Source organism: Athene cunicularia (genome assembly GCF_003259725.1).
Source record: "Athene cunicularia isolate RWA chromosome 4 unlocalized genomic scaffold, athCun1 chr4_part2, whole genome shotgun sequence".
NCBI classification, from domain to species: Eukaryota; Metazoa; Chordata; class Aves; order Strigiformes; family Strigidae; genus Athene; species Athene cunicularia.
The window spans coordinates 25772374-25785673 of NW_020799099.1; the positions used below are offsets into that span (position 1 = coordinate 25772374).

The window sequence follows — 13300 nt, forward strand, 5'->3', positions numbered from 1 at the left end:
GAGAACCAACAGACCCTCGGCGCGGGGGCGGGAGGGCGGGAGGGCTGCGGGACCGGCCCAACAACCCGCCTCCGGCCCGCACCACGCTCGGAGTCTGTTCAAGACATGTCAGGTTATGGGGACACTCTTGCTTTTGTAGACTTCCTACTTGCATGTGTTTGTTCATTTTTGTATATTCAGTTTCATCTAGTAGAAGTGTTTGTGTCCTTTAATGTAGCATTATCCAAACACTGTGAGAGCTAGTCGTTCTTCCCCTTTTTCTGTTAACCAAGATCGGGTTGACTTAACCCTAACAAATGGTTACAGCTTTTAATTCTTTCAGGGTTTAGGTTATGCTCCGGATTTTGTCTCCACTGCCATGGCTCCCTATATAAAAGATATTCACAGGAAAGGTAGGCTACTCTTTGCACGAGTTTGCATATTAATGAAGTTGACTTGTTTAGATGACTTTTGTATGGCTTCTCTTACTATAAACAGCTGGTTTTTACCCCAGCGTTTTGCTGTCCTCTAGGAATAATGTTTTAAACATCAGCAAAAATCCTGTTGTAATAGATGGGAAGTACAGGCCTGATGGTGACTTTTAAACTGGCGTAATCTGAGGTGTTTGCTATGTTTATAAACATATACATGTATCTTCACATATTTGTTATTGTTAATTTGTGAATGGAAGATCGTTTTATAGATCTTTGTTAAAACGTGAGATCTAGAAGTTTTCAATGCAATCTAAAAGGTTTTCAATATTACCATATAGTTATATATCACTTAATTTCTGATAGCTTTCTCTGTTTACATTAGTATAGCTATACAGCTTTCTGAGTGTGAGAAAAGGATTACTTCTAAGTACCTACTACCTTCCTAACACAGTCTGGAGTATAGAAATAGATACATATTTCTGCTGAAAAGCAGTTGTGAGGAGAGCATGGATGCTTGAGTGACTGGTGTCAGATACTGTTCCTGTAGGAGTTGTTTTAATACTGTCTGCCTGTCTCATTGTTTCTGTCTGGTCACTTTCTCCTTTCATGCATAAAGGAAAGATGAGAAGTATCTATAAGGATTATTTTTCTGTAAACAATTTCGCATTGGCTTGTTCCAGTACTTTTACAGGTTAAATAGTGTTCATACTTTAATGTGATTTTTTAGTACTTGAGTAGATGTTGGACACCTTGCAAAGATGGTACCTTGCTTGTGCTTTAGCACACTTTTAAGTTTTTAAAATAGAAGTGGTTGATGCTGCTGAGCTTAATTTGTCTTTTTTGTTTAGGTGTTCGTGTCGTCAGTAATGCTGGTGGAATTAATCCACTTGCTTGCGCAGCTGCCCTTCAGGAGGTGGCGAAGAAAGCAGATGTTGATTTGAAAATAGCTGTTGTTACTGGAGATGACCTAATGAGTGAGGTATTTTACTTTGTCTTAAGACTTAGTTGGATTGTGGAAATTATTTTAGTCTATATAGCCTGAAGGTGGTATTTACTGTCCTATAGGAACTTATTTTGGGTATCGTTATACGGTATAGCCTTCTACTATTAAAAGCGTCTAAAACTTCTTCCTTGATTTTGTTTCTTTTTTTGCATGAAAACAATCCTTGGCACATCTTATGTTTTGTGTATGATGGGGGTGAATTTTATGACTGCTGTTCATCTTTTTGAAGCAAACTGTGAATCTGATCCAAGGTCTGCTTACTCTTCAGGAGAAGCTAGGATGTGCTGTTACTTACTGTTTCTGTCTAAACTAAATACTGAATGGTAAATCTCTTAGATGTGGTGTACTTACCACATGTTCAAATATTCTTCCCTTCTAGCTGTTTTAAGTAGTCTATAGTAATTTCCTGTTGTTATTTTGTTTACAGGTAGCTCTTTTTCTGTTTTTAAGTAATTCATTTAAGGCCAGTAAATAATGTTAAGTGGGAGGATTGAAGTTTTTAGTATCTGAAAACCATCTTGAAATCTAAAGATGAAATGTATGGGTTTTTTTGACTTAAAGGACTATGCTTTCTGTATGGTCTGGTTCCACAAATAGTGTTGGCCATACCTGAAAAGGTACTGTGAAAACAGTTTATACATTAATAGTGGTTAAGAGGGGATAGGTTTGCACTATGGTTAAATCTCTGCCTCTAATTTAGAAAATAATTTACCTGTGTAGGCTGTTACTCCTTGCATGCTGTTGAATGTGGAAGATAGTAAAGTAAGATTCCCTACTTGCAAATTACATGCAGTGCTTAAACTTTCTTTCAAGAAACTTTAGCCGTACTGAAATTACTTTAGCATCAGTGGTCCAGAATTTAATTACTGGTACAACAGTGAAATGGTCTTATTTGAGTTTGGCATAGACATTTCTGATCTGAAATTGTTTCCTATGCTATTGTCAGTACATTATTTCTAGGAACAGACAAGAGACAGCTTTTACTGTCTACAGACAACTTCCACTGTTGATACCAAACATCATAAATTACACTAGAAATGTTATTTGTGGTTTGGAGGATTTTAGTGCTTACCATTGAATACCAAGTTAATTCAGAGTGGAAGGGTTTTTTGCACGCTGTAGATCTCCCCCTGTAACTAGCATTTGACATTGAGTCTGTGCAGTCACTGTCCCCTGAATCCACTGGTTTCCCAAGCTGCCTAATGCATTGTCAAAAATGCTAACCCCCCCAGCCTACCTCTCTGGAAACACAATGTGTTCTATGTATCACCTGGAGCTGCAGAATTAGCCTTGTTTTCTGGCCACAACACCATTGCTGTTATGACAGACATGTTTCTGTTTGCAGGTGTTGATTTATTCACTCCTACAGTGATTAAAGACAGTTTAAAAGCTTAGGGAATATACAATTCATAGTAGTTCATCATCTGTGAATGCATTGGCATTCTTTAAAGTGACTTACTTTTCTGTGTGCTGGAAAACTATGGTTAAAATGTGGCTAGGGCTTCTAGCTGTTCAACTGACCTGTGTTGTTGCTAATTTTAATGATTATACTTTGCTTAGAGTTGCTGTGAAGTGGATCTATTGTCTGATGCTATAAAATACTCATAGGTTTGGTGTTTTGCTTTCTAACAGAAAGAGAACCTAAGAGGAGCTGGTATCACTGATATAGAGAGTGGCAAACAATTTCCAGAGAGTGTTCATAGCATGAATGTGTATCTTGGGTGAGTTATTTTAACAAGTTGGTTTTATTATGGAAAAATAATTTTAACATATTGGATACATGAAATTGGTTTGGTTTGCAAGTAGAACCACCTCATATATGAGGTTCACCTTTCCATTATGCAGGCAACCAGAAAGCAAAATTTTGTTTGTAACTTCTAAATAAACTTTTAATTAGAACCTTGATAGTTGTGACGCAGAAGCATTATATCTCCTGTGAATCCTCTGGTTTTAGTTGAAGCCAAAATAGTTTTATTTTAATTACAATTGTAAAAAATCCATTTGCATATGTGGAGTAGTTTTTTGCTGCCTGGAGCAGTTGTTTAGGATGTTGTCACTGGAGAAGCGCAACTGAGGAATTCAAGTCCTGGGACATGCTCTGAGTGCTGTAGGACGTTCCTTTAAGCTGTGTTGAATTGTGTGTCAGGCTTTGTACCATTGAAATTTTGGAAGCTGACTTTCCAGCATAGATCACTGTTTTGAAAGGACTCCCTTGCCTCCTTTATGAATACTAAAGGTATCTCATAAATGTCTAAATGCAGGTGTTTTAGGTACCTGTTTGTGAACAGTTAGATTTGCATTGTCACCATCAACTTCAGATGAATCAATGTCAATCAAGCCTATCAAAGGGGAAGGACTGAGAAGTGGGACAATGGTCTGTTGTTCCCAAAAGCCAGCATCTCTTCCAGTTCATGTTCCTGGTGATCCTGTTTTTGCTTTTCCATCCTCCATGTCATATATATCATCCCTCCCGTGTTTCTGCTTGCTGTATTTCTAAAGTCTATGTGCACAGTCTCCTCCTTTTACATTAATCTGTATGGAAAAACTGCTGTCTGCTGTCTTTTATCGTTGCACTTTCCAGAAATGCATCCCTGGCAGATAGCAGCATATGGCTGTGCCTTACACAGCAAATATTTTTCTCTGTAAAATAGAATCTTCTAATAGGTGAGTCTTTTTAAATTAGTCTTCAGTGTTTTCTGTTGTTACTGGATTTTTTGCTTGTTAAACTTTGATTTGCAACATTTGCAGATCACGAGTAACTTTAAATGAAATCTAAGAAATAACTAAGATTTGTAATTGTGAAAAATTGTTCATTCCAATTCTGGTGATTCATGATTTATTCATGAATTAAAAAACCAATGAAAATCAAATCAGAGGGAACAAAAGCAGTCTAGTGTGAGGATGAGGCATTTTAAAAATCTGTTACCTCTGGCCCTGCTTCATTAACAGATGCTAGAACAGCGGACTCTTGCTCTTCATTTTCTAATAAAAGTGGTATTTCTTCCTGGGCGCCTTAATCTCAGTTGCATTGAAATTTAAGAGGCTAGTAATTGCTTTATATAAGTTGTTTTGTTTGACAGCATCAGCAGCGGGTGCTTATTTGTAAAGCAAATGACGAATTTGTATATGCCTGTAAAAGAAGTCAACATCGGAGCATATAGGGTAAAATCTGTAAGTTCTGTAGATGGAAGGAATGCCACCCACAGGGACCTGAACAGGCTGAAGAAGTGGGCCTGTACAAACTTCGTGAAGTTCTGCAAGGCCAAATGCAAGGTCCTGCACATGGGTCGGGGCAATCCCAAGCACAAATACAGGCTGGGTGATGAGTGGATGGAGAGCAGCCCTGTGGAGAAGGACTGGGGTGTATCAGTGGATGTAAAACTGACTATGAGCCAGCAATGTGTGCTCACAGCCCATTAAGCCAACTGCATCCTGGGCTGCATGAAAAGAAGCATAACAAGCGAGTCAAGGGAGGTGATTTTCCTCCTGTACTCGGCTCTTGTGAGACCCCACCTGCAGTGCTGTGTCCAGCTCTGGGGCCCCCAACGTAAGAAGGACATGGACCTGCTCGAGCGAGTCCAGAGGAGGCCACAAAGATGATCAGGGGGCTGAAGCACCTCCCCTGTGAGGACAGGCTGAGAGAGTTGGGGTTGTTCAGCCTGGAGAAGAGAAGGCTCCAGGGAGACCTTATAGTGACCTTCCAGTACTTAAAGGGTAAAAAAGCTGGATTTACAAGAATATGTAGTGATAGGAAAAGGGTAATGGCTTTAAAATTAAAAGAGGGTAGATTTAGATTAGATGTAAGGAAGTAGCTCTTCATGGTGAGGATGGTGAGATACTGGAACAGGTTGCCCAGAGAAGCTGTGGCTGCCCCCTCCCTGGCAGTGTTCAAGGCCAGGTTGGACGGGGCTTTGAGCAACCTGGGCTAGTGGAAGGTGTCCCTGCCCATGTCAGGGGGGGTTGGAACTAGATGATCTCTAATGTCCCTTTTGACCCAAACCATTCTATGATAATCTTTTGTGGAATCATAATCTCATTGATTTCCTATGGGATTTTAAAGTGATTTTAAAATGGTGTATGGCAGGGAACTGATTTTTTTACATGATGCTTTAAAAAGTAAAAGTATTTACTGTTGTGTTTTTTTCATTTTTAGCGCAAGACCAATAAGCAGGGCTCTTGACCTTGGAGCTGATATTGTTGTGACAGGTAGATGCGTTGACAGTGGGATTGTATTAGGACCACTCATTCATTCTGTAAGTGCAAGCTAATTTCAATATGATAATGAACATATGTGAATGAATATTCAGCAATCATTGTCAGATAATTCTTTTCCTTATGAAAATGTAGATATTAAATGAAAAATAATGAGCAGATTGAATTTTTTTTTTCCTTACGTGCATGAAAAGTTGCCAGCTTTCACTTCTCCTAAACTTATAGCAGGGATATTTCTGAACTTGTGTATCATAAAGCTAGAAAGTGTTTCGGTGAAGTGAAGGAAGTCTTACTTGTTTCACCAGTATTTCACCCTTACCTTTTCCCTCTCTTTAAAATTTGGTTAGGAAATAAGTATATTTTTCTTTACCACAAGGTGGCGATAGTAGAGCTCACTTTGGTTTTGGCAGGGTGGAGGCACATGATGTGGTTTAAAACACAGGTCTTTTTCAGTGGGTAAGCAGTTCTACTTTAAGTAGTCGAGTCTTTCAAATTCCTTGCATTTCAACAAATTATTCAAGCAGCGTATGTGGTTTTATGAAGTATTTTGAATAGGTTATATGTTTTGGTGAGTGACCACGCACTGAAATATGGAAGCTTTTTTTTGCTGCATATTTAAAGAAAAAATAAGGGTATGTGTTGGTGTCGCATTACAAAACATCCATTCTCTTCTGACTTCATGTATGTCAAACATTGCCTAATCTAGAATTAAACCTTCTTATTTGTTATTTTATTCCTAGCTGTTTACATTCTCAGTGTGTATTATTTACTCCAGAGAGGCCTCTTCTAATTTATTGAATGCTTTTAGGGAGATTTCTGCTAAGTTCTAAATAAGAAGCAATTCATATATTGCTTGCATTGTGTTGAACTTGAGAGAAATAATTTCTAGTTAAACAGAAAACATAGTTCCAGTTTTTAAGGATGACCAGTAGTACTTCAGGAACTGATAATTTTCAAAAGTTAAAAAAACCACAGTGATTATTTACATGGCACCAAATAGGTGCTAGACTTTTAAACCTCTGGGCTATACAAATTTTAAATAATGTAAATATTGTACTTCCAGGTTTTGTTCTGAAGAGGGTGTGACTTTGAGAATTTATATTTGTTTGTGTATTAATAAGAGGAAGACTGAAATACGTCAGAGCTCTTCTACTAATTTACTGTATAGCAACTGAAATTCCCCTACAGCGCCTGCCAATTATTGTTCTTTAGATTCCTGCAGTTAAGTAAAAATATATCCAGTGCATTGTTACTCAAAGTAGTGAACATACTATGTACATTTTCTGTGCTGTATGAAACTTTTATGTATGTAACATATTTGTATTTTTCTTCTAGTTTGGCTGGAATAGGGATGAATTTGACTTGCTAGCTGCAGGAAGGTAAATGATATAAGGAATGGGTAAATTTATATTTCATATATAATGTCAGGATAACAACTTTTTAAGCACGTAGTAATTTTGCATATTGTTTAATTTGAGTATTTTTGTTAGGTTTTGGGTTCTTTTTTAAGGGTCACTTAATACTCTCATTTGGAATGGAGTACAGAAACTTCATCCTGGAACCAACTTAAAATAACAAAGTGAGGAAAGGAGCGAATGATTTTATTTAACAGCTTAACCTTCTCTTCTGTCCATTTTGTGTCAAGTGATGAAATCTTAGAGTACAGAACAGTGATTTCCAGCTTTTTCTGTTTGGCCATCACTGTTGAGATGGCAGCAGGTCGTATCCTCAAAACCGCACAGAAGGAGATTCAGTCAGAGGTCAGCATCTTTGTATGGTTTGCAGAAGCTCATTGTCAGTACTCCCATTTGCAAACCCTGGTTATAAGTCCTAAGGTTAGGAATGTGATGCAGAAAGCTCAGGATAAAATTCTGTTGCCTAATTTAATGTTCTGCATCTGACTATATTGAAGTCCATAAAAATGAGTGACTACTTAGGTAACCTGAGTGCTAGTAGTAGTATGCTTGGACCTCCTGTTCTTCAGAATAAATGTGGAGAGAAACTCTGGCTTCACTGAATTGGGGATGATAGATGAGGATTTTACCTGTGTTTCTATTGAGTGTTTGAGGACTATGACAATCAAAAATTTTAAAATCATAGTACATAATCATAATAAATTCTGTCCTTCATCTTGTATCTCTTAGTTTAAAAAGGGGTTTTGCATATTTAATTACACACAGTGCAGACTCCTAAGATACTGAATTTAGATCAAGACTTCTTGAAATGACTAATGAAACTTGGTTTTTGGCATCAGGTAATCTTTTAGGTGTTCTTTCTATTCAAGAAATTATTTTGATTATTCAGGTAGAAGTTACTTCTTTCAGCTCTTCTTACATTAATCTTTCAGAATCCCTTATGTTTACTGCATAATATATAAATGTATTAGATGCCTATAGAGGAAAAAATAGCACGTTCTATTATTTAGCTTTATTGCCACTGTACTATTATATTTTAAAGCTGGATTTGTGACACTTGATTTTACAGAATATATATTTATTTGAATGCTGTTTTCTCAGCCTTGCAGGTCATCTCATTGAATGTGGTGCTCAGTGTACAGGTGGAATATTCACTGACTGGCATATGGTACCAGACTGGTAGGTAACTGTGACATCAGCATATCTGTTCATAGTGGACCAGAGATGACATACTCTACTGTAACTATGTTGTGAAAACTGCTTCTACTTTATTCTTTTGGGGGAGACAATAGGAGCATCCTGATATTTTCTGTGCTAATGTTACTCTTCTACAAGATCTATTCTCCCTATTGTAGTTTTCCTTTCTGGTCAGCTGGGGGCTGGCTTTATTAACTTCAGAAGCACGTGATATGAAAAAAAAATTTAACCCTTTGATTTTATTTTTTTTTTAATTTGTTTCCTTTTTTTTATCATCTGCTTGTTACTGGCTTTTATGTGTGATTGTAATGGAAAAGACAGCGTGCATTTTGGATGCTGTTTCAGCAGTATTCAGTTAGATCAGAATTGCCTACTGTTCAGTCACAAACTTTACATACTTTACTTTGTTAGAGATGAATATATGCCACAGTCCTCTCCTGCTGTATGACCTGATCTCAGATGTGTTGAGCTGTCAGTGCTTTTCAAAAGTTACGTGTGTATCTTGTGTTCAGACTTACTGAATTAGATGTTCACGTAGGTGAATCCTTCTGCCTGCTGAGAAGTACCACAAGGAAGGACTAATGTAGTCTGCTTTTGACCAACTTTTTTTAAACTACTTTTAAAAACTAGTCAGGGAATGTGTTTTGGATAGTGTGATTAATTCTGGCTGCAGTTCATTTCTGTTTTCCTTGGGATCAGAGGGAGGAATCTTGTCCCATGCCATGTCATGAAAAAGCCAGTGTTTCATGTGATGGAGGAGAGTGCTGAAGAGCAGTGGGAGAGGTGCAGGAGGGAAGGGTGGCTTTCACTGGGTGTGTTCCTATTCCCAAGTTGACCCTGGGGAGGAGGCCACCAGGGGCAGCCTGTAGTCCAGGTGGATGAGCCAGCAGGACACTGTGCCCTGACATCTGAAGAGCCACTCTCCTGAGTTAGTTTCCAAGGGGTGCCAAGCTTTTTTCTCCTCTTTGTAGTGACTGTTTCTGATTCAGAGTGTGATCCTGAAAGATGTATTCTGCTTTTCTGAACACTGCTCATTTACAGGCGAAGGCACATAAGGCATTGAAAGAAACAGGGTCAGACATTTGTTTTCACCTATTAGAATGCTACTAGCCCTGAACAAACTGCACTCACTCTTCACTGTTTTGTTCAGTGGGAAATCAAATGAGAGGGCTTATAGTAATGAGACACTTTTACAGAATCACAGAATCGTCTATGTTGGAAAAGACCTTGAAGATCATCCAGTCCAACCATTGACCTAACACTGGCACTTCCTAGCTACACCATATCCCTAAGCACTATGTCATCCCGACTCTTAAACACCTCCAGGGACTCCACCACTGCCCCAGGCAGCCCATTCCAACACCTAACAACCCATACTGTAAAGAAATGCTTCCTAATATCCAGTATAAACCTTCCTTGGCACAACTTGAGGCCATTCCCCCTTGTCCTATCACTTGTTACTGGGTTAAAGAGACTCATCCCCAGCTCTCTGCAACCTCCTTTCAGGTAGCTGTAGAGGGCGATGAGGTCTCCCCTCAGCCTCCTCTTCTCCAGACTAAACACCCCCAGTTCCCTCAGCCGCTCCTCCTACGACCTGTGCTCCAGACCCTGCACCAGCTTTGTTGCCCTTCTCTGGACACGCTCGAGTCATTCAATGTCCTTTTTGTAGTGAGGGGCCCAAAACTGAACACAGGAATCGAGGGGCGGCCTCACCAGTGCTGAGTACAGGGGTAAGATCCCTTCCCTGTCCCTGCTGGCCACGCTATTGCTGACACAAGCCAGGATGCCATTGGCCTTCTTGGCCCCCTGGGCACACTGCTGGCTCCTGTTCATCGGGCTGTCAATCAGTACCCCCAGGTCCCTCTCTGACTGGCAGCTCTCCAGCCACTCCCCAAGCCTGTAGCGCTGCTGGGGGTTGTTGTGGCCTAAGGGCAGCCCCTGGCATTTGGCCTTATGGAAACTCCTCCAGTTGGCCTCAGCCCATGGCTCCAGCCTGTCCAGGTCTCTCTGCAGAGCCTCCCTACCCTCGAGCAGATCAACACTCCCACCCAGCTTGGGGTCATCTGCAAACTGACTGAGGGTGCACTCGATCCCCTCGTCTAGATCATCAGTAAAGATGTTAAACAGGAGTGGCCCCAAAACGCAGCCCTGGGGGACACCCCTCGTGACCGGCCGCCAACTGGATTTAACTCCGTTCACCACAACTCTTTGGGCTAGGCCATCCAGCTGGTGCTTGGAAATGTATAACTCCTAATCTTATTCCTATTCTAATGTATCTTCTTATAATTTTATTGTGTTGTGTCATGTAAATTCTTAGAATCTCCTGTAAGTGTGATTCCAAAAGACCTCGCTGTATAAAAGAATGAAATAAAAAACCAGAATGCTATTTTTTTTATTAAAATGGTAATTCTTTATTTTTAATGATTTTTCTGTGAGAAGTGGCAGTCTGGTTTAAAAAAAAGTTTGAATATATTAAGCTGTGAACTACTGGAGTGGCAATAGCTAATTTTACAGACGAGTATATACATTATATATGCATAGTTCATGCTTGTGTGCGTATATATTAAAATTATATAACTGTTTAAAATCATAGTAGTTTGTGTCTTAGCTGACTGGTGCTGACTTGAATCACTGCTAAAGAATATAGAAGGTTAACACCCAATACTGCTCTGTTACCTTGTCCCATTGATCCGCACGCGTACTTCTGAACCATGGCTGATTGTATCTGTGCTAATATAACAGTAATTCATTTATCTTCATGTTAAGTCTACTAAAGAATTAATTTTGGTGCCTTAGAACTAGTGTTCTGGTTAGCAAATTCAGAAAGGAATTTTGTCAATTAAATTCTTGAAATAAAAGTGTATTACATGTCAGCCGGTATGATAAACTCCTAAAACTAGTCAAAACCAAATGAACATGTCCCCTTTAATTTTGTATATGGAGAGGCAGAGTAGAAGACTTGTGGACTTGTGGTCCAGCACATCTGTTTAGGATGGGGGGAAAGTAAGGAGGGGAGGAGATTTGTTAGAGAGCTTTGCTGATTCCCCCCTGCCCCAAATAGTTGTTTGCTGTATTCAGGCGCAAATGCTTGAAGGGGAAATACTATGAAAGCTTTTAGGCTGCGGAAAAACGCATTTTCCATTTGATAGCTTAGTACTAACCTGTTAACTCTAAGTTAAAGAAACTTAATGGCATAGGGTTTCTGTCATTTAGATGTTCTGGATCCATTTTCAATGCATGCAGATAATACATTGCATAATAACACACAACAATGATAATTCATAGTCTCAGTAATGACCAAAACATGCAATACCTGCTGCCACCAACTTTAGTTACATTGCCAGTAGGTCAGCAGAGCTCTGACAGGGTTTGCAGAAGTTGCTTGACTGTAGTCTATTAATGATTTCTCCCTCATTTAGAAAAAGCTGGGGTTTTAGCAGTCTCCTGAAAGTAAGTGTGTAATTTAGATCTCAGTAAATCATAATTTTTGTGATATGTGATGTTAAATCCAAACCAGCCCAACAAAGTCAGTGAATGTGACGGGAAGAAACCAAGTCAAATCTCTATGATTGTCGTTAAAGTGCCTTGCACATACGAATTTCTCACTGCCATGAGTGTGTTCATTCAGCTAAGACCATTCAGATCTTACTGGGCCTTTACGCGCTAGAGTTTAAGAAAACCTTTCACAGCGTTTATGCTGTTCTCTGGTGGCTAAACACTAGAGGGCAATCTCTCTCTTTTCCTCGCATCTTATTGCAGAGGGTCGGTTTGGTTATGATGAGACTTACATCATTTTTTGGCTATCTTTGGGTTTTATTTTTTCCACGAGACCAGGAGTCCCATGCTGCTGTTCTATCTTTGGCTGCTGAAAAAGGTGTAAGTGTACTGCTAAGAAGGACTGGTGGGTATGAGTTTTTCTAACTTGTAAATATAGAAAAGAGGAATTTATAAAATTTTAGGCTTATAAACCTTATCTGTCTATAGTTTCTGCATAAGCAAAAATAATGAACTATATAAACAAGAACACCTTAAACTAAGTAAAGCCAGGCAAGTCAGAGTTACATTCCTTGTATGTATTATCATGTCTCTATGATTATTGAGGCACTGGTTTGGACCTACTTCATTCATCCAACGTAGTTTTTTAGTGTTGTGGGTTTGTTGTTTTTTTTTTTTTTTCCTTGAAATTTTTGATGTAGACCACTCCTGGGAGCTCAATTCCATTGCAAAAGGGTGCTTTAAGTCTCAGGAATGTTCGTGTGGGTATATTGTCGCAGTTGAATGGTTAGCTATGAAAACCTGGGCTATTCTTTCATTTTCTTTGTTGTCTTGGTAAAGTCAGTTTTTAATGTGAAACAAATAAAGCACATGTTCCAACTTGTGACTTTCTAATTACTTCAGTTGATAGATTGGCAGACAGAAATCAGCTAAGTCTAGCTTCTGAGTCACTGAGATTTCTTTAATTGTGCTGGGTGTATCTCCATAATGTATTTGACTTAAATGCAGGAATCCTGAAGCTGTAAAGTTTTGTCCAGTTTTCATGAAAACAGGCAGACAGGTAGAGGAGATAGATGTTATTTCCTTTTCCAGTGAGAGGAAGGCTGCTTGATCCACCCCTTGTGTGGCTTCTCTGATGTTTAACCAAGAAAATTTAAGAATCCATTAGTTCACAGTTTATAGAAGACTAACGAGCATTCTTAAATAACTGATTTTAAGTAAATGTTATCAGAAAAGGCATTTACTCCTATTTCTGTTATTTGTCTAGTACTATATGTCATCAGACAGAAGAAATGGTAATGCATCACTGCTCCATATTTAATGTCTAGTGCACAGCACTCAATAGAGAATTCATACAGTGTGTCAGAATGAACTGTGATGACAAAACTATATGGATAATGCACAGCTCTATATTTAATTTTCATTTAACCGCAGACATTGCTGTCTCTTACTATTATTTAGTGCTAGTGGGTGATTAGTACATTGTTTTGTTTTGTTTTGAAATGCAGGAGAGAATAAACTAATGCTGATCAGTAGAGTAATCATTTTGAGGAGATGATAAACAC

General features: G+C 38.9%; 1 protein-coding gene across 4 annotated transcripts in view; it reads left to right on the forward strand.

The window, feature by feature from the left end:
• Positions 1-328: 328 nt before the first annotated feature.
• The window catches only part of LOC113479609, a 62045-nt gene continuing 49073 nt past the window's right edge, over positions 329-13300 (forward strand). For all 4 annotated transcript variants that reach the window (XR_003398312.1, XM_026847780.1, XM_026847781.1 and 1 more), the window contains exons 1-6: positions 329-392; positions 1262-1392; positions 3049-3137; positions 5570-5669; positions 6964-7007; positions 8145-8222. Coding sequence is in view for 3 of the 4 variants with exons in the window: in XM_026847780.1 (XP_026703581.1) it covers positions 359-392; positions 1262-1392; positions 3049-3137; positions 5570-5669; positions 6964-7007; positions 8145-8222 (476 nt within the window). In the remaining variant the exon portion in view is untranslated. The remainder of the gene's footprint in view (positions 393-1261; positions 1393-3048; positions 3138-5569; positions 5670-6963; positions 7008-8144; positions 8223-13300) is intronic.